The 27,901-nt window shown below is 38.2% G+C and overlaps 2 protein-coding genes and 1 gene segment (V, D, J or C); 1 reads left to right on the top strand and 2 right to left on the bottom strand.

The window, feature by feature from the left end:
* The window catches only part of LOC122334574 (NACHT, LRR and PYD domains-containing protein 3-like), a 498,320-nt gene that overhangs the window by 340,596 nt on the left and 129,823 nt on the right, over positions 1-27,901 (bottom strand). The gene's annotated exons all lie outside the window — the stretch shown is intronic.
* On the bottom strand, positions 2,090-3,708 carry LOC122335347 (fish-egg lectin-like). 3 transcript variants are annotated; one of them, XM_043233179.1, is made up of 6 exons: positions 3,596-3,708; positions 3,431-3,517; positions 3,101-3,350; positions 2,738-2,949; positions 2,453-2,580; positions 2,090-2,337 (listed from the first exon to the last, which is right to left on the bottom strand). In XM_043233179.1, exons 2-6 carry the CDS (start codon positions 3,485-3,487, stop codon positions 2,193-2,195), a joined length of 792 nt encoding a protein of 263 aa, XP_043089114.1. In that variant the 5' UTR covers positions 3,488-3,517; positions 3,596-3,708; the 3' UTR covers positions 2,090-2,192. The 3 variants fall into 3 exon arrangements, with proteins under 3 accessions (XP_043089114.1, XP_043089127.1, XP_043089120.1); XM_043233192.1 differs by having other exon boundaries at positions 3,101-3,328; positions 3,431-3,452; positions 3,596-3,658; XM_043233185.1 differs by having other exon boundaries at positions 3,431-3,452; positions 3,596-3,646.
* LOC122335562 lies at positions 16,967-18,453 on the top strand. The segment is given in 2 exon segments: positions 16,967-17,113; positions 18,042-18,453. A coding segment is annotated over 1 exon segment (273 nt).

Raw genomic sequence — 27,901 nt, 5'->3', positions numbered from 1 at the left:
TCTGTAATGAAGACGAGGAGGCTACGTTTGAAACCATATTCAGAGTTCAGAGGGCAGGCAGAGAGTCGGCAAACAGGTTCGTGGGAGAGTCCGTAGGGAAGGTAGTTAGGCAGGTAATGTGTCAAACAAACATACAAACAGTCCAATCCGGCAACTAAACCAGAGGGTCAAAGCCAATAATCAAGAACAGGTCAACAGACAGAAATCATACACAGAGTCACGGTCAGAATCAAACAGGAAAACACTCAGTAAAGCAGAATAACTGGTACTACTTCTCGTAGAGCCTACTGTGAGCTCAGGCTAATGCTGGCCAACAGAGGGAGTGGAGATGAGTCAATATTTAGGAGAAGGCTCTCTCTGCCGGTGTGGCGTTACGTTCTCCTGCTTCATTTAGAGAAGCTTTCTGAGAAACCCAGGCCTCTGTTCTGCCCGAGCAGCCTGCTTTAACCCTGTTTCTGTGGAGAAATACAGCAAAACTAAAACAGGCGTACAGGAGCACTTCCTGTCTACAAGAGTTGTGGCTGAAGTAGGATCAGCATGCTCTGAAATCACAGCTAATGAAAGAAGAGACATCTTTCAAGAAAAAAAAAAAAGATCAGCTCTGAGTTGTTTTTGGACTGGAGAAAGCAGTTCATAGTTCATCTTCCCAAAAGAAGATCCTTTCACTTCAAAAAGAGTATCGCTTTCACTCGACAGACACCGCAGCCACATGTTTAACATTGAGCTGCTTCTTTTTCTGAGATATACACATCCATGAGTGTGCTGTTAGTGGTGGATGATATATCTTCATATCTCCAGTCAGTGAGATATCTGATATTATCGATATGTGTGTGTCTACGGGCGAGAGAGAGACTTATAATTTAGATATTTCAGCAACTTTTACAAAAGCGCCTTGAAGAAAACATTACTTTTTCTGTCACGTTCCCTCAAAATGGTCGTAGGTTTATGTGACTTTTGTTCTCACCTGATTGACTATCATCTGATACACTACACTGTTCAGGATGCTCTTCTCAAGCTAGTAGAAGAGGAGGAAAAGTTGATGCGGTTACAAACTCAAATTTCAGCCCAATGTAAGTACAATGTTTTAACAGCTTCAGTTCACAATGTTATTAGTTACCCTTGTAAAACTTAACCATGTTATCAACACAAATATAATCATGGTTACTAAAGTTAAACCATGATAATCATAAGTTAACCATGACTTTGCTACACTTACCATATTTTAACCATGGTATTTGTAATAAAACTTCTATAGAAACGGTAATGAAACAAATGGCAATAGTGATGACACTGATTTAGAGCCAGGGTATTTGTTCTGCTAAACAAAAAGCACCAAAAATGGTCTACTGTAGGAGGTCTCCCTATGCCTTGGAGATGGAGTGACAGGAACTATATATCTACATGCAGTCTTATACACAAAAGATTGATTGCACTGTTTGCATTAGAAGTATTTTTGTTGTATGCCACACACCCTTGTTTTCCTACTCCTGTCTGGAGAAGTGGTTAGTGCTCTTCTAGAAGTCAGGCTTGGAGTTTGCACTTAAATCTGTTGTTCTGTTTGGCACTTTTAGCTGGAAGGCAAACAGTGTGTCATGGCTTGTCAGCCATAGTCAATATTAACGGTTTTTAAAAGGTCCATTTGACTGATTCATGCGTTTCCATTCATACACAGAGAACTCCCGTCCTGGAGAGACGCAGCCCTGCAGAGTTCAGCTCCAACCTCAATTAAAATTCACCTGTCTGTAGCTTCCAAGTAACTGTTCAAACCTTTTTTAGGGTTGTAACCAAACTCTGCAAGGCTACTGCTCTCCAGGACTGATGTCTGCTTTACCTGATATAGCCTAGAAATAACAGTTCAACATCTATATTAATAACTATATTAATCTAATTAAGTGACAAAACTTCAGAAAGGGGTCCACATTAAACATACCTTTACTCTGCTAACTCGCATGCCTGAGTGCTTGGGTTGCCAATAGGACAGTTTTGTCCTCTGGCTTATCTCTGAAGAAACAAGTAAAACCCTGTCTTTACCTGATCGCCTCCTCCTGGGCTACATTACTGAGCCAAGTGACAAGTGAGATGCTTGCTTTCAAGATTTTATTGGTTCAACAGCAAGTATTAAGCTTTTCTGTTAATGACTAGTCACGTTGAGGTTTCATTTTAGTGACTGAGCTACTGTTTCGGCAGTGACATTATAAAGGGCATTTACGAATGGAGCCATCAACACAATCGACCCACAGCACTCCCAGGTCAAAGCTCACATGCTTGTGGCCATTGGGACAGACAGCCATTGATTGCCAGTCTGTGCCAACTGGGTTGGAGCGAGTGACACCAATTCTGCAACAGACAATGATGGTTTCTTCAAATGCATAGTTTGAGTTACATCACAAAACCCCATTCATGACAGGTTAATTGGTTTTACTAATACTTGTATTGGAACTATTCAGCTCACCTTTGATACAAGTTCCCTTGATAGTTGACACCAAAGACGCTGCCATCAGTTGCTACTTCGACCATGGAGAGAAGTCCAGGAATATTCATAAATTCTCCAGACCCAGAACAGACATTATTAGACACATTCTGCACAAGACAAGAGACAATCCAGTCACATCACGAAACATTTGCTGCTATGCTTCAGTATCTTTATTTTTATTTCCCATTTGTAATTTAAAGAGTCTGGTGTACTTGTACTCGCTCATATTTAACAGCATGTCATTTAAACTCTCAATGCCATTACCCTTAGGATGTAGATTTGGTCATTGCCATTCACTCCCCAACAGCTGTACGGCCCACAGCTGTAATACTTCAGCTTTCCATTAAGTTGAAACCAAGGAGTATTGCTGGATGGCCATTTGTTGTTAGCATCCATATTTAAACAGAATATGTCATCATTCATGTTGACACCTGCAATGATCTGATCACCTCCAGCATCCACCTGTTTAAGAAGCCCTAGCATCACAAGCAACAGGCTGGATGAACAATTAATTCTTACAGGAAAAGACAAAAAAAGGGATGCTTTTGGGACTATTATAATAATATTTTGAGATTTTAACATGCAGGTCCAAGGATGTTTAAACATTTTGTCATGCTCTAACTTCACCTGGAAACTGAACGAAGGAACCGCTCTGATACTTGAAGATGTTGTTTGCTACATTCACCCCCAACTGACCAGCAGGACCGACACTGAAGTGCTTTAAAGACCCACTGATCTTTGTGAAGACATTATCAAGCAGAACAAACACTTCGTTCTGATTTTTCACGCCAAGCACTGAACCCAACCCAGTGTCTATCTGCTTCAGGTTACTGCTCATCACAGTACAGTCTAAAGCTGAAAACACGGACAGAGGAATCTGTAATTGCAAACAGTGACTATTAAGTGGGTTACTTTTTATACAGAATAAAAACTAATAAAAGGGATTTCCGTTTTTACCCAGATTGTGAAGAACTGGCAGCTGAAAAGTAAGAAGATGCTCTGATAAACCTTCATTGTGCCACAAAAACAGCTTGTTGTTTAAACCTATCCAGAGTCAAAAACAATTTAAGTGAACTCAGTACAAATAAGGCTAAAACATGCCCAGTAATTAAAAAAGACAACCTTGACTCGTCAGATCAGAATCCAGCAGTAAGAGTAGATTCTTCTCTTTAGTGAGTTACAGCAAAATCTCCAGTGTTTAACTACACTCTGAGTTCTATAGCACAGAAACACAGCTGAACTTAATGAGATAATTAAGTGATTAATTAGGTGTTGATTGACCGTTAATGAACTACAGATCCTCTGTTACATGTCAGCAAAAAAAGATTTTTGTAGCAACAAAATGATTAAGGTAATTTGGTGGTGCATTAGCTCATTTAACATTAAATAATTAAAAAATAAAATATTTATTGCTGGATTTCTGTTCATGAATCGCCTTTTATGTCAAATGTCAAGACTTATAACAAAAGAAAGCTAAATAGCCATAAAAATAAAACTGCATTAAACAGTTTTGTGCCAATTTAAACTTACATAACCCTGTACACATGTGCCTGGGGGCCCATGCTGGCTTTATGCAGACATAGAGGGCTAGGGCCAGTCCACGCCAAACCTTAACTGGTGCAGTGCAAAGAACCACAGCTTCGGCTCACCACAGGGTCTCAACACTATAGAACCGCCAACCTTAAACCAGTTTTGAGAGAATCTGACAAAAACAGGATACAGAGCATGGAACAAGCTTCAAATGGATTTTAAATTTTGGATTTAAATTTTTTATTTGAATCCCCCGAATTAGAATTCTAATTATCTAACAAAAGATTTATTTATTTTTTTTAATAAATAAAGAATAAAAATTTTCACAATCGTCTGTGGTCATATTTATCGAGGGTACCAATATTTTTGACCATGACTGTATTTCAGGGGCAAATCCAAATGAACTACAGTGATTACATAGCCTTCGTTTAAAACCTATTTTACCCAATTTGGTTACACAACATGCTTTTTTTCAATATGAAGACTACAAAATAGTTTTTTGATTAATTAGCATATGATATCATCCTTTGTGTAGCAACCTTTTCTAAAACCACTTTAATAGGAACATAAAAGACTATATTTTTGTGTAATGTAATTAATCAAGCTGTAACCATTCCTTCTGCTATGTTATATAAATTTGATGTTTGTGCAACTGATCTCTAGTTAGCTGATATGGAATGGTCTTTCAAATTTTTTTCTAACTCTATTTTACCAGAAAGATATTTTGTTTCACCTCAATAACTATTATGTATCTGACAGCATAATGATCTCTACTTTTTGCGGTTTGATCAAGCTCCTCCAATTTGCCTTGTCTAGCTAAACTTTGAGATACTGTGGTTAAATTTACTGCTGACCTCACAAAACTATTTTCTTTGCTTTCATTGAAGTATGCTAGATCCTTGCCATTTAGTATTCTTTCCACAGCCTTCCCATTGTAAATATTCAGTTTATGCATAATTATGAAAACAACATTTACAAACATAAAAACATACATTTTTACTGTTGTACACTTTCTACGTATTTTAAAGTTTAAAATGTTCAAATTGCTACGTATTTACTTAACAATTAAGATATTCGTATCAGTCGTTTGAAAATTTGAATTTTGTAACGAGTGCGTCAGTCCGGCGCAGGCTTTGCTGTCCAGCGAACAATTTTTGGTTCCCAGAACTTTGTGGGAACATTCGTTTTTGATAGGTTAGGGGAACGTTCTCACAATGTTACAGAACATTCTCAGTAGCTTCCCAAAACATTCCTCTAACCTTCCACTAAACTTCCTAGCTAACCAAAAGGAACGTTCCTACAAGGTTCCCAGAACGTTCTCTTAACCTCTTTACTCCGATCCCGCTGCTGTAGGTCAACATGATCTCAAGCATTTCATGCAAAACGTTGTTTTGTAAAACATGAAATTTACTTACGTTTTTACAGACACTAAAACATAACTTTTAGCATCTAAACGCACAAATACGCATTTTCAGCATTTAAACATTGATGTATTGACTACTCCTAAAAATGGATCTCCTAAATCCAAGTTCTTATTCTGCGATCTTCATCTCTATCCTGAGCAGCGAGACTAGTGACCGTAAACACCCAACAAACACAGAACATTCTCCTAACGTTCCCATGTGGTCATTTTTTGTGAACTGACTAAGAACATTCTAGAAACGTTCCCTGTGGGTTCTTTTTAAAATAACCTAAAGAGAACGTTCCCTGTTGGTTATTTTCAAGTTTAATTTTATAACCTAGAGAGACCTTGCCAGAACAAGGATTGATGTGGTGGACTGTCATGATTTTGGCTAACGGTGGACTCTACAGGACATGAATGTTGTGCATCAGAAAGGATTTTTTTAAGTAAGTATAAGCAAAGCCGGGTATCAATGAGCTGCCGCAGATATTATTTTCACATATCATTTTCTTCTGTTTGTAGTGTGGGACCAGAGATCAATTATTAAGCCACGACTTATTTAAGATGTTTACCATAGCGAGTTTCAGTTTACCTTTCAGCTGCTTAGTGAATGTAGACGTTATATTATTTTATATTTATGTGATTCAGCTTAAAATCACATTGGAAGGACCCTTACTGCATAGCGTTAATCAATAGCGTTAAAGTGAGCCTTAACCACTCCAACACGACCTTAAGTATAATAATATAAACAATAATAATATCAATGGCTACATTTGCTATATTTTCTGATCTCCGCTGTAGCGCCCCTACATGTTCTTAATTCCCAGAATGCAATTGCAGCTGTGACGACACATTTCCATTCTCTATATTATTCTCTAGATTATTATTATTTAATATGAAACAATGTATAAAGCGCTACAAACATAAAGTTGACGCCATTTCACTTGATCGAAAATTTTAAACAGAGAAAGTTTTTACTTCACACACACACACACACACACACACACACACACACACACACATGTATAAATATACATGTTAAGATCTGTTTTTTTCCCTTTTCTTAATTTTGCAAAGAAAACATTTAAATGAGAAAAAATTTAACAAAATCTAACGGTTGAGAAATGTGCTAAAGGAAGGGTTATGGATGCTGATTCATGTTTCATATTTCATGTTTTAACCGCATCTGCTATATATGTGTAGCACGTAGCACATCAGCATTAATATGTTAAAAGAATAGTAAATCTCTGGACTAATTGTTCAAAGGAGGCAGATAAATGATGTGCCAATGGTACCTTAGAACATAATACTGGATTGTGATGATTTCTCTCTCTCTTTCTCTCTCTCATGTTTCTCCAGGAGGTACAAAATTGCCATAGCATTTACTGACCAGTAATTCACTCTTTTGGTAATTAAGTTTATAGCTATAGCTAGTTGACCAAACTCACTGAGCAAGTGAAAAAAATTAGGAAGATTTGAGGATGGGTCAGAAATATCCAACACATTGTCAGCATAAGGATACTTTATGCTCAAAATCCCCCCCCCCCAAACACCCCGCCACACACCCCTCCAATATTATTAGATAACCTTAATGCTATTGGCTAGAGGTTCAATTGCGATATGGAACAGAAAACTTTTTGAAGAATCGGACATCGGGTTTAAAAAAAAGAAAATATTGATTCTTGATAAAGCCTATTTGATCAGGTGATATAACTACTGGAAGAACATCTTCTATACACCTAGAACTAGAACATTGCTTAGGATCTTAGCATCAGTATTTAAGACTGAAATTCTTTCTCTTTTTTAAGAGTCAGAAAAATGACTGCTTGATGCATAGTGTGTGGTAAAAGAATGAGATAATAAAGAATTTTCAAAGATAGACAGCAATAATGAAGAAAGTGGAGTACAGAACTTCAGTTGGGTATCCATCTGGACCTGGTGTTTTGCCAGACCGAATACCCCCAATTGCTGCTTCAATTTCTGAAATAGTAATTTTGATAAAATTTATGAAAACAAGAATGAATTTCTATACTGTCAGTATGCAGATCTGTCAAATTCTTAAGTCAATTAATTTTATTCTGGCATACACATAACACAATAATTTGGCCTCTAAGGTATGCCTTCGACGCTTCCCATATAGTTGACAGACATTACTGGGGTCCTACTTAAAAAAAGGGAGAGAGAAAAGAGTCCCTTTCTGAAGTAATATAACTCACAAACGACTTGTATGAGAAATTAAACCTCCAGGGTCAATCAATCAATCAATCAATCAATCATTTTTATTTATATAGTGCTTTAACAACACAGGTTATATCAAAGCAGTGAACAATATAAAGTAGAAGAATATAATGATAGGTATGTATAATGACGAGATTGAACAATTTATTATTAAATGATGAAGACGGTCTCTGTAATCAATTTGACGATAATCACTAGAAGTTATGTGTCCCTAACAAAGCAAGCAAGAGGGTCAGTAGTTTAGTTCTCTGGTAGCAATACATATAGTCATAGTTAGCGGACCTCACTCTGAGATAAATATGGCTTCATACTCCCAACTGTGAGAGATTTGTCAAAAGAGATCTATTTTTGAATAGGAGTTATGTACCAGAGAGTAAAATAAAAGACCTGGTAGTAGGGTTATAGAATCTCTAAACATTGGCTATCCCAAATGTTTTTAGAAAAATCAGGACTGTATGCACTGATTTGGATATTGAAACAGGTCTAGATTCTTTCTATTATAAGTCTAGGTCCCAGAGCAGGGGAAAGGTCCCCAGCAAGTGTCAGATGATGTGTTACTGAAAAATTGGGTGTTCATCCCAATTTGGGGCATAAATATTAACAGGAAGTCCATATAAATGCCTCACCACAATAAGGAAGTGGCCAGCAAGATCAGCCTCAACAATTGTTGCCACAAATATTATTATTATTACACTATTCTCAGTATCTCTTCAGTGTATCACAATGAAGTGTATTAGGTATGTTGTTTCCACATACAAACCTCAAATCGAATCAGCTTGTAAATGGTGTATGTAAGGAGAGAAAAGAGGAGAATCCTGTTTGTGAAATGAGTGTGTGTGATAAAAAAGAGTGTGAGTCTTCTGTTGTCGCTCAGACAGCAGCATCTTCAGAATTCAGTTGTATGTCTGTGAAGAGTAACAACTCTATGTTTCTGCCCCCTACACTAAAGGATAAACCTCCTGTGACCTCTGACCTTGAGTTAGTATCACGTAACTAGGAAGTGTTCCTTATCTATTTATCCCGCCAGGGGTGTAGCATCGTTTTCAAAAGGCTGATGGGACTCAAAAGGCTGATGGGACTGATGGGCCTACTTAATGTAGAAAGTAAGTTCATGTTCATATAATAAATTCTTGATAGAATAAACATTGTAGTTTAACTAAAAAATTAAAATAATCAGTTTTCAGCCCAAAACAAATTTGCCATATTGGGAAATAATAATTCTAGTCTGGACATGAGCAGTACAATGCAACAAAAGACAAAAGAGAACATTTATGACTCTGGACCAGTCATGAGGGTAAATTTTAAAATTGATAGTTGGGCTATCATCTGAAAGCTTAATAAATACGTTTTCTATTGATGTATGGTTTTTTAGGACAGGACAATATTTGATTGAGAGAGACACAACAAAAAATCTTGAATTTGATGCAAATGATAGCCCATATTTACAGCAGTAAATTTACAGAATATAATCATGGAACATCAAGTTTACTTAATATCCTAATAATATTAATGAAAGAAAAACCAACCATTTGTTACGCCAAACCAGCAGAGGGAGCCCTTACCTCTGGATGATTTGTGATTGCTTCCTCTGCGGATACTTCCTGTTTGGGGACTATAAATCCAGAAGCAGGTCTTTTACCTGTATGTAACATTGCTGTTAGTCTATACCTTGTTATTCCTTGGATTTGCCTATTAAACCCTCATTCGTGACAGAATGCTACATCAAACCAGGATTCAGTGGCTTGTCATCCGAATCATGGCCAGATATGTGCCTCGCAATGTCTTTACTAACTCTCAAGCAGGGCACCCGGACGCTTGAAGACTACACCCAGGAATATCTAAACCTGGCTTATCTTACCGGACTGTGTTTTGATTGACTTCTTTTGTGAAGGAATGAACCACTCAAAACACAAATTTTTTGTTAGGGTATTGCGGAGGAGGAGAACACTGCATCGACCCCTGTAATAGTGGCTTTGCCAGAAGAGCCCTTCACAAAATGTCCACTACACCTGATCCCTCAGCCAAGATGGCCACCATGCCTGAACCCCTGCCACTTTCCCAAAGCCGCTGTCCAAGAGGGATGCCTTCCCAGAGCCGCTATCAAAGAGGGCAGCCAACCCTGAGCTACTGCACAAGTTTGCTGCCACACCGGAACCTTCAGCCATTGCAAATATCCAGTCCCAGTTCTCAGCCACTATGGATACCTCTCCAGTATTTCCAGGCATTGGGGATGCTGCATTTGAGGACAGCAGGGCGTTCTGAGGGTATTTGAGGCTGATATCCAGTCTGGCGAACCCACCAGTGATCTCAGTGAGGGCAGCTGGTATTCCCAGGGCTTCAGCTTAAGTCATCCCTGAGACTGTTCTCTGCACTTCATCCACTGCACTTCCTATAATGGCGATTGCTATTTTGTGTGTTTGGGCCACACACTGCTCAACTTCTACACCAGTCTGCAAATCTGCTCCTGATCCCATTCCTGCCCATCAATCCACTCTGGTGCCCATTCAAGTCCACGGGCCTGCTTCAAAGGACTTTCTCGTCCACGTGTCTGCCTCCTGAGACCCCTCCCGTCTGCTGGCCTGCTCCAGAGGTGTCTGCATTTGCCGTCTGTGAATATTCATCCAGCCTGAGTCCTCAGTCTCAGTCCTCTGGGTCACGAATGCCTCATGTCTCTGCTTCTCTAGTAACGCAATTTCAATTCTCCATATTTACTGTTCTTGTTGAAGATTTGACAAAGTTGACTTGACTTGGTTTTTGGTTATTACTATAATACACTTTTGTGGTCCAGGGTCACTGGATCCGGTCCAATATTATGAGGTTCTAGTCCAGTGGTTCCCAACCTTTTCTTGTTTGAGGCACCCTTGGAAAGCCTTTCAAAAGTTCCCGGCACCCTTATAAGGAAATAGATATTTAAAATCTCCGTAGCTTTTTTATTATTATTTATTTATTTGTTTCATTTCGAGAGTTTGCATGCAACAACACCTTATACCTAGTCCTAGATGATATGAGAATACTGTTTACACTGATTCTGCCTTAATAAAAAAATTTTGTTGAAATTTTGGCGGCACCCTCAAAAGATCTCACGGCACCCCTTAGTGCCGCGGCACACAGGTTGGGAACCACTGTTCTAGTCTTTCATTCCTTGTATCCAGTTTAAAGGCAACTTTACAATTAAATTATAACATGGAAATTTAAATGTTTAGTTGCATCTTTAAATGCTTATTGTATTACTCTGTAGAGAAACAATCCGAAATGTTTCTCATTTACTTAGAATCACCAGCAGGAAGCGAAAGAGATCAGTATCTCCAGTATCCATTATCGCTCCGGTGGGAGATGAGGATTACATCAGTGGACAGAGAGGAAAGCAGAGGTAATACAGAAATAATGCATTTAGTTAATCCATGATTTTTATTTATTTTTTTGACCAAAGTTTTTTTGTTTTTAAATTAATCAATCTTTGTAAAAAATCAGTAGAGTAAGATTTTGAATGGATGACTTGTTCATAATGCTGCACGATTAATAGAATGTGATTTTACGTGCAGCTTGTCTGTGAATCACAGTTCTGTGAGTAAATCTCCATCCCAAGCCCTCGTGCTAAAACTCTATATATGCCACAAAGAACAAAGGTAATGCATGTTGTTCCAGGAAACAGGAGATTGAACTGCTTTCACTGATTTAACATGACTAAAACACACTGTTACAACAATATATTGTTTATCTGTGTTCTTCTGATTATAATTTGCAAGCAGATGCATGTTGTTAAATATTTTGTTGGCCAAGAGGTTTATAAATGCTTTACTTTGGGAAAGATGTTTTGCACATGTTGCTTTTTCAAATGCAAAGCTTTTCAGTAAACTACAGTTACTGTCACTGATATTTTAATACTAGAATACAATTTATAATAAATTAATAGTAATGTGTTAATTATGTTAAAGACACATAACATTTAAGCCGTTCATTAAAACAGCATAAAATGGATTTTTTTTTTTTCTGTAAACATTTATATATAGTTTACAGACTAAAATATATAGTTTTAACTATAAACTCTTGAACACAGCAATGGGCCATTATTAGCCTTGTCTGCTGGCCTAAACTCTAAGAATCACTTAGTCTTACTTTATTTTTCCATGAATGAGTATTAAATTGTCTCCAATAGTCTATTCATAGCTTTTCTCTTGGTTGCGCTGCTTCTAGAACTATGTTTATATTGCAGATTTTGTCCAATCATATATCAGAAATCATGTTACCGGGGTCATAGTAATCTGCCTATGGCATTCAGAATCAACAGTTCCAGCTTCTAAGACCATAGAGAGGAAGTAGTCATGGTGAAACATCCAATCATTTGGTATCTTTGAAAAGCCCTATGTAGAGGACATCCAGTAGTAAAACTGACATGTCGTTTCAGAGAAATTCAATATTTTCCCACTCAATAGAAATCATGATCACTGTGGGGGCCCCAAGTAGACAGACTGTCTGGGACAGTGTTAACATTAGCCTAAATGGCAAACATTAAGCAGGTCTGATGTCGTTTTGCCGACTGATTTTAGAGGGGTGTTGTCCACATACTGAGGTAGGAGCCATCTTATCTGACCATCAGGGGAATCCATCTTGACCATGTGCCCACTTCTCCTGGAAGCTCAGCCTGACAGAGATAAACTATGACAACTATGACAACAAAGCTTCTGGCTCTAGAGGAGTAGAGGAGTTGACTGGAGGGCGCTGCACGTCTCTTTGTAGTATGGGCGGATCATAAGAATCTGCAAAACCTTAGAGATGCAAAGAGATTGAATCCTAGACAAGCTCGATGGGCTTTATTCATTACCCGTTTCAACTTTACCAACTTTACCTTTTGCTGAATGTCAAGATGGATGCTCTGTCTTGCACTCATTCTAAAACTGTCCAGAGAAAGTTCAGAGAATTCAGAGAACAGGAGTCAGCTCCTGAGAATATGCCAGACGGCTTCCTAAGTAGACAGTTTGTTCCCCGTTCACAATACACCCCCCAATCCATACCACTTAGCACACATCCTTGGGCACTTTTTCTTATGCCTGACAAGTTGTTGTTTAAACAAGCATTTTAAATGAACCAGAACATTATGGGCAAAAGTCATAAACTCTCTTCAAAGACAAATTAATAGTCATGGTTTGATTATACTGTATTCATCACAAACTGGGATACAATAATATGTTTATGTACTTCTCTATGTGTATTTAAATGGTTTGCTTTGCTTTAGTAATAAAATTAACCACCATATGTGTAGTTCTTCCAGTTTCCAGAATAGGAATGGGTTTATGAAAACATCTTTTCTGAATATGAACAGTCTCCTACAGCCGAAACATATTAATAAAATTGTCAGGATATCAGTTCATCTGGGGTAGTTACTGCCAAAATTAAGTTATGTCATCTTTTTTTGTTGTTGTAATTATGGGTGGTATATCTTTATTTTTTTTAGCTCCATCAATAATGTAATAAACTGCCTCTGTGCTAATAAAAGTATTATGATCGATAAGTAAGCCAGATGATACCCCAATAATGAAAACAAATGAAAATAATTGTGTTTTACTGACAAAAACTGCTCAATAAATTTTTGTATAACCACGGATAGAGCTATAACCATGGTCATACAGATAAGTATCTTTATAATTAACCTATATGGTAACCCAAACCCTGCTTTAAAATTCACAACTGGTAAATCAATGTGACATAAAGTTAAACAAATTCCTCTCATAAATATGCTCAGTGTAGGTTTATTTTGCTTATTTGTGAACAAGAAATACAATTCAACAAACACCAAATGCTTATTACTTAACACATCTTCTGTGGATCATTATGCCTCCTGAGAATATTTAATTCGGCTTAAAAAGTTAAACATAAAAGCATATTAGCACACCAGACTCTCGATGCAAGGTGACAGTAAATAACTAGTATGCAATAGGCCTATGTGAAACATCTAGCCAGCAGAAGGAGTCCTCGCCCGAGTATTAGCAGTACTCATCATTTCCTGTTCAGGAAACCAGAATGTTCCTAATGTTCCTCCAATTGATTCTGACTGTTTTCTCTGTGTATGATTATCTGCCTGTTTACCTGTTCCTCGATTCCTGGATTTGCACTTTTGTATTGTTTTCCTGATCTGACTGCCTTAGTTTTCTTGACTCTCTGGTGTCTTCAGACATTTGTCTGTTGTCTTGTACCTATTAAACAACTGCACATGGATTCAAACACAGCCTCCTCGTCTATGTTACACTGTTATAATCAAACATGTATTTGAAATAATAATAAAAAAAACCTTTGTTAATGGTAAATCATGTTCTAAATCTATTTGAGTTTAAATTTCTGCTAAATGCAATTTAACAATGGACTGTATTGCAATTGCACATTTGTAATGATAAAGAATTTATAGGAATTCAGTCATTTTAACATTTATTAACTTTAAATGTATCAGTTCAATGAAAATTCCAATCAAATACTTATTGTTTTAGTGATAGTCAAAACAATAAAATAAGTGAACTTTTTTAAAACAGGACGTAAGTTTATTTAAGATTTAGTAACACATTTAATTTGACGTTAATTTTTTAAGTACACTTAAAGTGGTAAAATTTACAAAAAATTACATTATATTATATATATTTTTTCTAATTATTACTTTTAAGATTTTAAGTACACTTTGTTCACATTCAGCACGATTACAAAAACCTCATTTTCGCAAAGGCTGAGAACAGAATCATTTTTTTAAAACATCTACCTTTATTATTGACTCTTTTCAGGATGATAGTGTTGGTGTGGTTGTATTTGGTAGAGTGCAAAAGCTTAAAGTTACAAACTCCGTGGCTTCCAAAACATGTTATTAAACCTCTGTCAATATGATTACATTTAGTCATTCATCTATATCAAAATGTGTTGAGATGTCTGTTAAGAGAGTCCTCTTTCCTCAATCAACACTTCCCCTAAACTAAGATCCAGTGCAGAGATGTTCTCAAAGAGCACAGAATCCTTTATATCTTTGATTCTCTTTTAGATCCTTCTGTGAGAAATAAATGTTTAAAAGTACAAATATTCCATTAAATAATCTACTAATATCATGTGGCCTCTCAAATAACACATTTGTAGTCAGGAAGTCTGCATGAACAATGATTCAACAGTTATAAAATAATCAGGCAAAGTGTTTAATGTCAGATATAGTGAAATATCTTGTTTCAGTGAAGCATGACAACACCTGCAGAGTCCATTATAAAATGAGAATCATCTCGAAACAGTATTTGCAACAGTGTTGCTATTAACAACAAAAAAGCGGAACAAGCGGTTTTCGATTCTCAAGTGGTTTTCAATAAATGGAACAAAGCTGAATTAAAATAAAGCATGAAAATTAGATGAAAAGCCTTCAAATATAAACATTATATAAAAACATTGTCTAATATTGCACATCTTGTCAGAATTTTTTTTTATATCATGTGCACACACCTGTGTCTAAATTGATTTGATTTCCTTCTTTCTATGGACTCCTCCGACTTGCTGCATTGCATTTTGATCTGTGTAGTTCATACTAACTACAAGTGTGACCACGACTCTTACTAAGGATACCAGTTCGTAACCGATCCCCAATTACGTATGATTCAACAATCCCGTCCGGACAGGAGATCGAGGCAAAGTGTATGTGGCCCATTCACACCTATTAGCTTGAGAAGATCAAAGTGGCCTTACAGTTTTACTGGTAATACTTTTCAGCGACTATAACTTAAGTCTTTAAGGGAAAAAACAGTTAATATGTATCTGAAAAGCATGCTGTCACCACATAACTAATGTCTATATTGTTAAAAATGTACAGCAATTTCAAGTCAATGGATAGAAACCATTACATTCAAGTTAATACTGCTAATTACACGCTCTGAAAGAGACTACAAATATTTAAATAATACACATTTACACCAAAAATACTGAATTATTACTTTGACCTTAAAAGATGTTTTGTCTGTCTCTTGAATTCCTTTATCTCACTCTCAAGAAGTGATGGGACGATTGATACTGATGCTCTGATGCTCCAAAACTATGCCCAAAGAACTAATATATCACACACTAAAACAATGCTTGTAGAGAAATGTCAATACCATGTGACTGAAAATGTTACATTGAATTGGTTGTGTTTAGAACAGGGCTGCCCAGCCGTCTTGCTGGAGATCTACTTTGATATCATACACTGATTGGTCGCTGCAGCCGCCGCTTCAAGTCTAACACACCAATTATGTTTATGACGACATTAGGAGTTTACTTGGGAGCCCCAATCATTTCTGATTTCAAGGGAAAACAGCAATGAAATTTGAACTTTGCAAGGCGAAGGGTGCATCAACTCATTAGATGTTACTCTGAGGAGACATGTCCCTGGCAACCGGTGAACCTTAGCAGGAAAGCAAATCATTCTCAATTTATCTTTAAGCAATGGTTCTTAATCCTGATCATGGGGGCCCACTGGTCGGCACATTTTGCATTTAGCATTCCGGTCATGTTATTACTAATGTGTTATCAATAGATTACGTATATAGGACACTTTTGGTTATATTGTTATGTAAAGAGAATGTACTGACAGGATGGTAATGAAGTCACATGCTTAAGACGTCATGGTTATATTGCCTAGTGGTAAGTCAACCAGAACAGCGTCTTCTCTTTACAGATCTCAGAAATGTTTGGCTTTGTGGAGTTGAAATTCATTCACTCAATCAGCTCCAGAGCAAAAATCTGAGCGGATGCAGCTGTTGCCTCTTCATATCCATATGCACGGGGAGAGGTGTGCAAAGTCCCCTAGCCAAATTTCACTGGGGTTTTTGCTACTCAATTAGTCAATTGATTATAATCACATACATTCCTAATCTGATTTGTGAATCTGTTAACTGGACCATCCACTGTGGCCATTTCTCAAAAGGAAGACTGCATCCTCCGGAGGTCACATTTGTAGGCTGTAGGCCAGATTTGAGGATTCCTGGTCTATATAAAACAGGTTCTGAAAAGGCATCTTTTGTTTTGAGCCATTCCAGTTTAATTAAGTGGCTAAAGAAAGGCCAGTCAATGTTTTCTGACCACACAAAACCTGCACGGGCCCACAGGTACAAAAGTTGTTCTAGGCCCGGAAAGGGTCTAGGTTTGGTGTGGACTAGCCCTAGCCCACTGTGCCTGTGCAAAAAGTCAGCACTGGTGTTTGCAGGGGTAATACTATACTTGATATAACAACAATAAAAAAAATTAAAAACTTATATTAGTTTATGACGTGAATACAGTGATATATATATTAAATTGGTAATGAATGCCAATGATAAGTAATTTTTCATTTCTATTGGTATTTGATGACAATAGCAAGTAGAAGCGCAGCAGTTGTTGTGTAGATGAAGAGCTGCTGAAGCGTGCAGAGGTTTTTGTGCAGCTGCTCCATTAGTTTGTATCACTGTGATGGACTTTCAGCAGCGGCGCCAGACTGGATGTTGGCAGTAAGTTACTGTTCAAATCATTTTAATACAATACAGTATATTCTTATTCAGTCATATTTCTAAGATGTATCACTTTATAATTTGAATGCTTTCATTTGTATTGGGAAAACTACTTTTCCATGCTTACATCTTTCTCAATGTAGGTTTATTTTTTAATAGTTAAACTTAAAAGTTACTATGAAAGTCTACTTCTTACATGCTATTAGATCATTTTGTCATAATATGTGGGATGTAGCAACAATATCAAAGACAACAAACTAATATATCAAATTGTTATTCTGGCCAAGATATATTTCGTTGGATTTGTTCAGAAATGTAGCATTTAAACTTGCCAACTTGACATTTATGAAATATATTTTATGCCTCACTGGAAGGAGTACAGTTCAGCATATAGAGTTACATAGAGTACTTATTAAGGAAATAATACCTTTTAAATAATAATAAAAAGCTTGTGGGACATGAAACAACAACACAAAGATGTGACATGATGACACGTATTACAGTTTAAAATCTATTTACTTTAAATATTTAAAATTATTATCAAATATTTCACGCGTCAGTATATAAAAAAAAGTACTTTATGACAGAAAATTATTAAAACAAAAATGTAGTATTATTGACATTATAAAAAAATATAATCTGCAAGTATAGTTATTTTGTCAATATTCTTTTTTGAACTTTAAACGCACTTCGTATGCACATTCAACACATTACAGTGCTCTTATTTTTCCCAGAGGCAGTGTGACTTTTCAATAACATCTACCTTCATTTTCTGGATGTGTGTGTTAGTGTGGTTGCATTGAGTTCATAAAAATAGATAAAATAATCCAAGCAGTTATTCAGTTACTTATAGTGGCTAACTACACGATTTCCCTTATTAGTCTTGAAAAACTTTCATAATATATTACTTGGTCTGCTCTTTTCTCAGTCATCACTCCTCCTAAACTAAGCGTCCTGCCCCCGTCCAGCGCAGCCATGTCCTCAAAGAGCGCAGCGACACTGATGTGTGTGGCCAGCGGGGGATTCCCGTCAGATTGGAGCTTGAGCTGGACGCTGGAGGGCAGCAGCGGAGGGTCTCAGGACAGCACCGTCGGGGTCCTGCAGGAGGATGGTCTGTACAGCTGGAGCAGCAGCCTGACTCTCTCTGAACAGCAGTGGATGGAGAGCGTCTCAGTGACCTGTGAGGCCACACGCAGCGGCCAGCTTCCTGTCATTCAACAATTCAACAGAGATCAGTGCTCACAGTAGACATGATGCAGTCTTCTGTTTCTCTGATTAATTCATAATCATTCATAATAATGATTCTCTCTTTGAGCTGAAATAAAACCCTTTATATCTTTGATTCTCTTCCTGGTCTTGGCGTGACAAATATATGTTTAAAAACACAAATATTCCATGAAATATTCTAATACCATGTGGCGTCTCCGATAGCATGTCATGAAGTCTAGTTCAATAGTTAAAATATCATTTGAAATGTTGACAGAATGTTTCAGAATGAGTTGAGATTGTCACATTGTATGAAATGTCAACTTTCTTAAACGATTTAATGTCAGATACTCAAATTAACTTCTCCCAGTGAAGCATGACAACACCTGCTGAGTCGATTATAAAGTCATCTAAAAACAGCATTTACAACAGAACTAGTAGTTTTGCATTTGCAAATGGTCTTCAGTAACTGAAACAAAGCAGACTTAAAATAAACTATTACAATTAGATGAAAAAACGAAATATGAATATGATATAGATCTGTTTGCAGATTGTATTTAAATCCAAAAAGGAGTCTGCATTAGAACAAAAACAGAAAGATAAGCAACAAGTAATTTGCAAAGAACACACAAAAACAGAAGCGCAAACGATAATTGTTACATATTTTGTGGACGTATCTGTAAAATGTGAGATCTTAAAACACAATTGTTATAAATCATGCATGGGTGCCATAAGGGGAAGGTTAAGACAATTCTAAGGGTCCGATGATGGAGGTGATGTTGTTCCAAACCCCTAAAACCTCAGAACACAGTTTAACATAAAGATAACCTCAGGAGGCTTGTGACTGTCCCATTGACAGCCAAACAATTACCACTGTCACGCTGCAGTAAAGTATAAAAGACTGTCTGAGTGCCCCATCTGCCATCAGTGACTCAACCGTAATCTTATGAAGCTATAAAAATTGTACAGAAAGAAAGTGACGTCATCATGGTGCCATTTTGGACAGCCACAGGTGTACACACTTTACATGTGCAGTTTTGTGTTGGCACGCAATGAAAAAAATACTGTTTGTGCAAAAAAAAAGCGTAAATACACATACAAGACTTATCTTTCCATTGCAGACAGTCCCCCAAGACAGAACTGCATAAAAGAAAAAGTGTTCTAGTATCTTCGTGAAGTTATGGTTGAACCACTGATGGCAGAAGGAGAATTCAGACAACGTCTAACTCCAGCAACAAACAAACTGAAAATGGGGTATGAAGGATGAAACAATCAGCAAAAGACATGATTAGACAATCATGAGTGCAAGAGGTGATGGGAAATGATGGGCACTCCAGTAACTGGTTGAGACATAAGTCAAGTATCTAAAAAGTCCAGGAGAGAGGTGGAACAATAAGTAACTAAAATTTAAGTTGACTCAACTGAAAAAAATTAGGCAGAGGAGTTGAAAAAAAAAAGATTTGTTTTGTGAATTTTCTCATTATGTTGTTAGGGAGGTAAGAAAAACACTGTATCCAATCAGAGTTTAAAAAACAGTTTATAGTTTTTGTGACGTTTAGGCTTACAATGAATGTTTGGTGCTTGTACTTCAGTATCATTTCCTCTGATTTTAGGTATTACTCGTGGTTAAGGTTAAGTTTAGGTGTAAAGATATGGTCAAAATGAAATTTCTGGATTAAAATGTTGTACCAGGGTCAACAAAATATATAGACATATGAACATGTAGAACTCTACTGTATGCATTTTCATAATCACTTCTGATGTCTTTGAAGTTGTCTGAATGCTCGTTTTCAGATTGGCAGATGTTTTCTATGAGAATGAACATCTATTTTTGTGGTGTGTGTGTGTGTTTGTGTGTGTTTTAAGCAGCTGCAGTGTCTTCTGTATCAGTGCAGTGCAGTGTGACGGAGGTTTTTGTACGGCTCTTTATCACTGTGTGAATATTTTACCGGTGTGGTCACTGTGACAGAAATAATGTCCTGCATCTTCAGGCCGAACTCCACTGATGGTCAGAGTAAAGTCTGCTCCATGTCCACTTCCTGTGAATCTAGAAGGAACTCCAGCAAATCGATTTGTGGCATGGTATACAAGCAGTTTAGTAGATCCTCCAGAATCCTTGAAGTACCAAGTCATGTGGTTATTAAGATGCACCGGTCTGTTGGCTTTGCAGTTTAGTCGTACTTCTTGTCCTGGTTGAGCTGTTGTTATTAATGGCGTATGAGTGATGACGACCTGTCCTCTGCACTCTAAAAGAGTCACACATACCATGAAGTACCAAAGTATGACAAGTGTTAGTCTATGAGATAAAGATCTAGTCGAATTATACAAACCCTGATAAAATACAGCAACCACTGAGACCAAAATGATGACGGAAGACATTGTTCTTGATGAAGATGATGATGATTCTGATCTGTGTTTGATCCACGGGCTATAACCACTTTCAGAGCACTAAAGTATTTTCTGTCAATGCAAAGTATGTAAAATGCTGTATGTAAATGTCCAGGGTAATCAGAGCGGAAAAAGTCAAATTTTGGGAGCAATAAATAACATCTAGCATTATTAATAACTATACCATTTTAATAAAATGTCACTTAACTGTATACCATGCATCATCCATGAGGTGTATGATTTCTTAGTTTTCCTGTTACAGTTGTATCTTCATCTGTTAATGTTAGAACAACACTCAAGTATTTCCATTTTGCATAAAGGATGCATAAAAAAAAGGTGAGAGAGAATTTTTTTCACAGCTGTATTGCCTCATCTCTGTCTAATGTTGTCAAGAGGGGTTTGAGCATTTCCAGTTTCCATGTGACAGCAGCAGTTTACAAAATATAATCTTTCACACGGAAGAAATAACACTGCTGGTCACCTATCAGATAATGGGGTCAAACAAGTCAATCAATCAATCAATCATTTTTATTTATATAGCGCTTTTAACAACACAGGTTGCATCAAAGCACTGTACAGTATAATGACAGGGATGTATAATGACGAGAGTGACCAATTTCTTATTAAATGCAGAGACGGTCTCTGTAGTCAATTCAACGATAATCACTAGAAGTTAAGTGTCCCCAACCAAGCAAGCCAGAGGCGACAGTGGCAAGGAAACAATGCATACAGAATGGAGAAAAAAAACCTTGGGAGAAACCAGACTCAGTTGAGGTCAGTTCTCCTCTGACCGGACGCCCAGCACTTAACTTCCAGTTCAATTTTAAACGCAGCTGTGTCAGGTAGTGTAAATGACTTAATGTGTGCGTGTGCGTGTGTGTGTGTGTGCATCAGGATCTGGTGATTGGTCCACGGGGTGCTGATCCACCATCTAGTCTGGATACAAACTGAGAAAACAGATTGAGAAAGAGACAGGACTTAGCGTAGATGCCATTCTTTTGGTGATCAACAAAGTAGACATGAAACCATAATATTGCTGTGAAAGAACAGAAATATAGCAAAACATGAGAAATGCAGAAATGTTTATTACCATAATTATCCAAAATCATGTGCGACCATATGGTTGATGTCAGTAAAGACATGGTATAGCATATACATACAGCTTCTGAATTGGCCTTCTGAAAATAGGTATGTTCATTTACTATATTTGTACTCAAAACTTGGCAGGGGTACCAAGCCAGGTTTTTGGTACTGCCACTGGTCTTATTTTTCTCTTGACTATAAGTCTAATGAGTTTGCGGGTCAGTCATGCACACCAACACCATGCCCATTTAAACAACTTTTGGTGCTTTTGGCAGTGTGGGCAGGTTTTCAAAAAACACAAAAGATCAAAGCTGGCAAATGTTATTGCACCCCAAATAATCACAGAAACTTAACACTGATGCAACTTGCTCAACAGTCCAGTTCTTCTCCTTAGCCCTTCTGCATTGTCTGTGGTTCAGGAGTGAGAGAAAGGTGATCCAAGGGATGGATGGTGGGCCAGATCCATGCAATGTACTCAGGAACAATGGCAGTGAGGAGTTCCTGGATGGGACTGACAGAGTAGAGGGCCTGGGGGCGCTGGCAGGGCAGGAGGTGGCAGAGCAGGAGGCCAGGGGGAAGCCGGGAGAGCAAGAGGAACGGCAGGAGAGGGTTCAGGAGTGGGCTTCCAGGCTGAAATGGGCTCTGGAGAGGATTCTAAGTACTCCCAGACTAGAGTAGGTTCATGTGTGGACTCTGGGCCCTTGAGAGTGGATTCAGAGGTGGACTCTGAGGATTCCTGGACAGGAGCGAAAACAGGAAGCCTTAATAGGGTAAGCAAAGCATGTAGATTATGTGGAGCTGGTAGGGCAAGGAGCCTGGGAGAGATTGGCTGCTCCACTTCTGGAATTGAGACCAGATGCCATCTAGCTTCTTCTTGCCCTTAGCTTTTCAGTAGGAGTCACTCGGTCACAATTGGTAGGAAGGTCTCTGTGATAAAGTAAGGATGTGAGATACATAAAGATGAATAACCATACCACAAGGTTTTGTTTGAAATAACTTTATTTGTTTCTTTTTATTTTTCCAGTCACATGGAAGGTGCACATTCCAGTGTGACTTATGTTTTGGTGGTGGTTTCTGAGTTCTGTAAAACAAGAGAAAATTGGACAGTTAAACAAATAACATTTGAGTAATTAATTTATGGTTTTCTTTGTCTTACCTTTCCCTTTGGCGCTTCCTAGTAGGAGGGGCCGCCCCGTAAACAGGAAGCCCTATTTATTCCATCCATGGAAAGGGAGGAGTCTGTTCCACACCCATGTGGATATTGTTTTTTCTTTAGTATGTCTTTTGGACAAATGTTTGTGTAGGGAAATAAGTACAAACAGTTCAAGATGTTAATGGTGTTGTTTGTATTATCAATGTGTACAATTTTCAGTGAAGCAGTTTTAGAGGAAACTGTGGGATTGGGCTATTTGAAATTTAGGGGAGGTGCATCACCTATAAAAGGCTAACTGTTGTTCCAAGACAGGGGAGAGAGAGATAGAAGGGGATGCTGAGTTGGAGTGGTAGCCAATTTTTCTCCTGATGCCCTTGTAAAGTGCAAGCCTTGATGTGATTTTTTGTTGTTTTGATTTATTTTGTACTTTGTTTTTCCGGTTTCTATTTTTTTTGGGAAAGTCATTGAAAAAGCTTGTTCCTATGCTGAATGCACTTTTGGAGCTGTTAATTAAATCCATTCTTGAAACTTCAGAGTTCTGTGCCTCATTTACTGCCCACCCACTGCTATGATCAATGGCCCCATCACAGTCTCTGTGGAAGGGTTTAGCGAGACCAGGTGTTGCCTACAATTCTGAATGGCCCAAGTACTTTACAAAGACCCCAAAATTCAATAATTCTGAAATCCTCCATCTCCCACTGAGGCAAATTGTCATCCAGACATGAGCTAAAGAGTTTCTTGAGAGCCTCGTCTTCATAGCCCAGCCCTGCTACTATTGTCCAGACGAACTGGGCGAAGGCCCCATCTCCTCTCCCAGCTGACTTTGGGACAACAGTTGTTGCAGCAAAGCCACTCACTCCTTTACTATGGTGAGAGGAGAAATCGTGAATCCAAAAGAGAAATAATGAAAACAGGAAAAACTGCTGGATCTTGTACACTCAAACAAAACATCCATTTGCAGCAAGTTTTATTGGAGTTAATCAGAGCCAGAGGAGCAAGACACTGGGTAACATTAAACATTGCAGCAACATGAAACAAAAAGATTGGAGTATATAAAGGCTAATGCTAATAAATAGATAGCAGACAATTGGTGGTGATCAGACAATTAGATTGCATAGGAGTATGGGAGATGCAGTACAGAACAAACAAACAAAAGCGTCTCGCCTGGGCTAAAGACAAAAAAGACTGGACTGTTGCTAAATGGTTCAAAGTTATGTTTCCTGATGAAAGGAAATTTTGCATTTCATTTGGAAATTTGGGCCCCAGAGTCTGGAGGAAGAGAGGAGAGGCACAGAATCCACATTGCTTAAGGTCCAGTGTAAAGTTTCCACAGTCAGTGATGATTTGGGGTGCCATGTCATCTGCTGGTGTTGGTTCATGCTTCTTGCTGCTGACCAACTTTATGGAGATTTTCTGCAGATTTCTTTTTCCAACAGGACTTGGCACCTGCACACGATGCCGAAGCTATCATTACCTGGTTTAAGGACCATGATATCCCTGTTCTTAATTGGCCAGCAAACTCGCCTGACCTGAATCTGTGGGGTATTGTAAAGAGGAAAATGCTTTATACCAGACCCAGCAATGCAGAAGAGCTGAAGGCCACTATCAGAGCAATCTGGGCTCTCACTGAGCAGTGCCACAGACTTATGCAAAAGGAGCTCCAACTAAGCAATGAATGCTGTGCATGTTCATACCTTTCATGCTCATGCTTTTCAGTAGGCCAATATTTCTAAAAATCCTTTCTTTGTCTTATTGGTCTTAAGTAATATTCAAATTTTCTGAAATACTGAATTTGGGATTTTCATTAGTTGTCAGTTATAATCATCAAAATGAAAAGAAATAAACACTTGAAATATCGGTCTTGGTGTAATGAATAAATATAGTATATATATTTATATATATTTTTCACTTTTTGAATGGAATTAGTGAAAAAAATCAACTTTTTGATAATATTCTAATTATATGACCAGCACCTGTATGTATGTGTATGTGTTATATTTTTACACAATAATTAAGGATGAGTAATGAGAAGGGTCTGCTGACCATAATAGATTCATAATCTAAGTATTAAAAACATCTTTCTAAATGTGGTTATGTTGTGAGTTCAGATAAGATTATTTAATATTCGAGACACTTAAATGTTTTCTCTGTTTTAATAAAACACTTGGTTTCTCTGTTAATCTTAATATATTTTCAGTGGTTTGAGAGCTGATAACATCAGATATGTGTCCTGTCAAAACTGCATGTCACCATACTGTCACTGTCACTTTAGTCATCATGACACAGAAACATCTCAGCAGCTCGATTTTCATCAACCAGTGCTTGATGATCTTCGGAAGTCAAAACCCAGCACAAAACCAGCATGAAGAACAAGTATGAGAGCTTATTTGAGGGAATCAGACTACAAAAGCATCAAACCCTGAACAGAATTTACACACAGCTGCAAGCAATCTCCCCCACAGTCTTGCCGGCACTCACGCACATCATCAACACATCTCTCCTCACAGGCACCTTCCCCACAGCATTTAAGCAGGCTTGGGTAACCCCACTGCTCAAAAAGCCCACTTTAAACACTTCCCTTATTGATAACTACAGGCCAGTCTCTCTTCTTCCATTCATAGCGAAAACACTTGAAAGAGTGGTTTTCAACCAGGTATCACAGTTTCTTTCGCAAAACAACAAACTGGACCATAACCAATCAGGTTTCAGGTGCGGCCATTCAACTGAGACTGCACTGCTCTCAGTCACTGAAGCCCTGCGGACTGCAAGAGCTGAATCCAAATCATCAGTTCTCATGGATCTATCCGCTGCTTTTGACACTGTGAATCATCAGATCCTGCTGTCTACCCTCTCATCACTGGGCATCTCTGGGATCCCACTTTGTTGGTTTGAATCCTATCTCACTGGTAGGTTTTTTAGGGTGGCCTGGGGAGGAGAAGTATCCACAGCACATCAACTGGTCACTGGGGTTCCTCAGGGATCGGTTCTTGGACCCCTTCTCTTCTCCATTTACACTACATCACTAGGCCCCATCATACAGGCTCACGGATTCACCTACCACTGCTACGCCGATGACACACAGCTCTACCTCTCTTTTCATCCAGATGATCCAACGGTAGCTACTCAGATATCGGGTTGCCTGGCGGACATCTCGGCATGGATGCAAGAGTACCACCTACAGCTCAACCTGACAAAGACTGAGCTGCTTGTATTCCCTGCCACTCCAACTACACAGCATGAACTTCACCATCCAGCTAGGTTCTTCTTCAATTACCCCATCAACCTCAGTCAGAAATCTTGGTGTAATCCTCGATGACCAACTAACCTTCAAAGATCACATTGCAAAGACTGCTCGATCCTGCAGGTTTGCATTACACAACATCAGAAAGATCAGGCCCTTTCTAACAGAGCAAGCTGCACAGCTACTTGTTCAGGCCCTTGTCATTTCTAGACTGGACTACAGCAATGCTCTTCTGGCTGGACTTCCATCAAACACAATAAAACCTCTACAAATGATTCAGAATGCAGCTGCACGGCTGGTATTCAATGAGCCCAAGAGAACCCATGTTACACCTCTCTTTATCTCCTTACATTGGCTACCGATTGCAGCTCGCATCAAGTTCAAGGCACTGATGCTTGCATATAGAACAACCACAGACAGGAAGTAGACACCGGTCTACTTCCACTCACTATTACAAATCTACACACCCTCTAGAAGTCTGCTAGCGAGCGACGCCTTGTGGTACCATCTCAAAGAGGCTCGAAATCACTCTCCAGAATTTTCTCGTTCTCTGTTCCTGGCTGGTGGAACGATCTTCCCGTACATATCCGGAATGCTGGATCTCTGTCAATCTTTAAGAAACTGCTGAAAACTCACATCTTTCAGCAATACCTGACCTCATCATAAAAAAAAAAATAAAAAAAATACTCTCACTGTCTCTGTCTCACTTCTCCTCCCCCTTGTTTATTCCTTCCCTTCTGGCATGTACTAATTTGAACACTCCCTGTGACTGGGTGTTATAAGCACTTACTCTGTCTGTTTGTCTCTCAAAAAAAAATGAATCGCTGTTGTACTCTCAATTGTACGTCGCTTTGGATAAAAGCGTCTGCAAAATGACTAAATGTAAATGTAAATGTAAAAAGCTATACATCATAGAGGGAGAGAGTGAAGGAGTGAATGAAGAACATGAGGTGCAGATGGAGAAAGGTTACAGGACACTCCAAGACACTCCAGTAAATTGCAATGACATCTTTAATCCTTCACCCAAACCAGAAAATAAGGAGATGAGAAGAGAGAAGAAAGACTGAATCAAGACTGTTCTTACTAAAGGCATCGCTGGAATTGGAAAAACTGTCTCTGTGCAGAAGTTCTGGACTGGGCCGAGAAAAAAGCCAATCAGAATGTTGATTTCATGTTTGAGCTTACATTTAGAGAACTGAACTTGATGAAAGATCATCAGTACAGTCTTCACAGACTTCTGCTGGACTTTTATCCTGAACTTCAGTATCTGGACTCAAAGATTTATGAGGAATGTAAATTTGTTAATCTTTGATGAATCTCACTAATATTTTCAGATAGTCAGAAAGTTTCTGATGTGACTGAGATTTCATCAGTGGGTCTGTTGATGTCAAACCTCATGAAAAGAGACCAGCAGCAGTCAATCAGATCCCCTCCAACTACATTAACCGTGTGACAGAAATTTGGGGATGCAGTGACCCTCAGAAGGAGGATTATTTCAGGAAGAGAATCAGTGACGAGCATCAAACCACCTTCAAAACATCCTGAAACAAGATCTCAGTGCAGAAATACCTCAAACTCTGACTGAAATGTACATCTACTTCCTGATCATTCAAACAAACATGAGGAACCAGAAGTATGAAAAAAGACATCCAGAGAAAGGTGGATGATGTAGGGTTTCCACACCTAATTTTAATTATGATAATTATGAATTGTCATT

The sequence above is a fragment of the Puntigrus tetrazona genome, chromosome 3 (genome assembly GCF_018831695.1).
Source record: "Puntigrus tetrazona isolate hp1 chromosome 3, ASM1883169v1, whole genome shotgun sequence".
In the NCBI taxonomy this organism is placed as follows: domain Eukaryota; kingdom Metazoa; phylum Chordata; class Actinopteri; order Cypriniformes; family Cyprinidae; genus Puntigrus; species Puntigrus tetrazona.
The sequence above is the reverse complement of the archived record's forward strand: the minus strand, read 5'-3'. Positions and strand labels throughout refer to the sequence as shown.

Excerpts from the sequence above, each read along its gene's own strand:
- LOC122335347 (XM_043233179.1), bottom strand. The coding sequence starts at position 3,487 with ATGAAGGTTTATCAGAGCATCTTCTTACTTTTCAGCTGCCAGTTCTTC. Across the intron at positions 3,351-3,430 it reads GCCAGTTCTTCACAATCTGG|ATTCCTCTGTCCGTGTTTTC; the intron begins GTAAAAACGGAA and ends TTGCAATTACAG. Across the intron at positions 2,338-2,452 it reads CAAGGGAACTTGTATCAAAG|AATTGGTGTCACTCGCTCCA; the intron begins GTGAGCTGAATA and ends TGTCTGTTGCAG.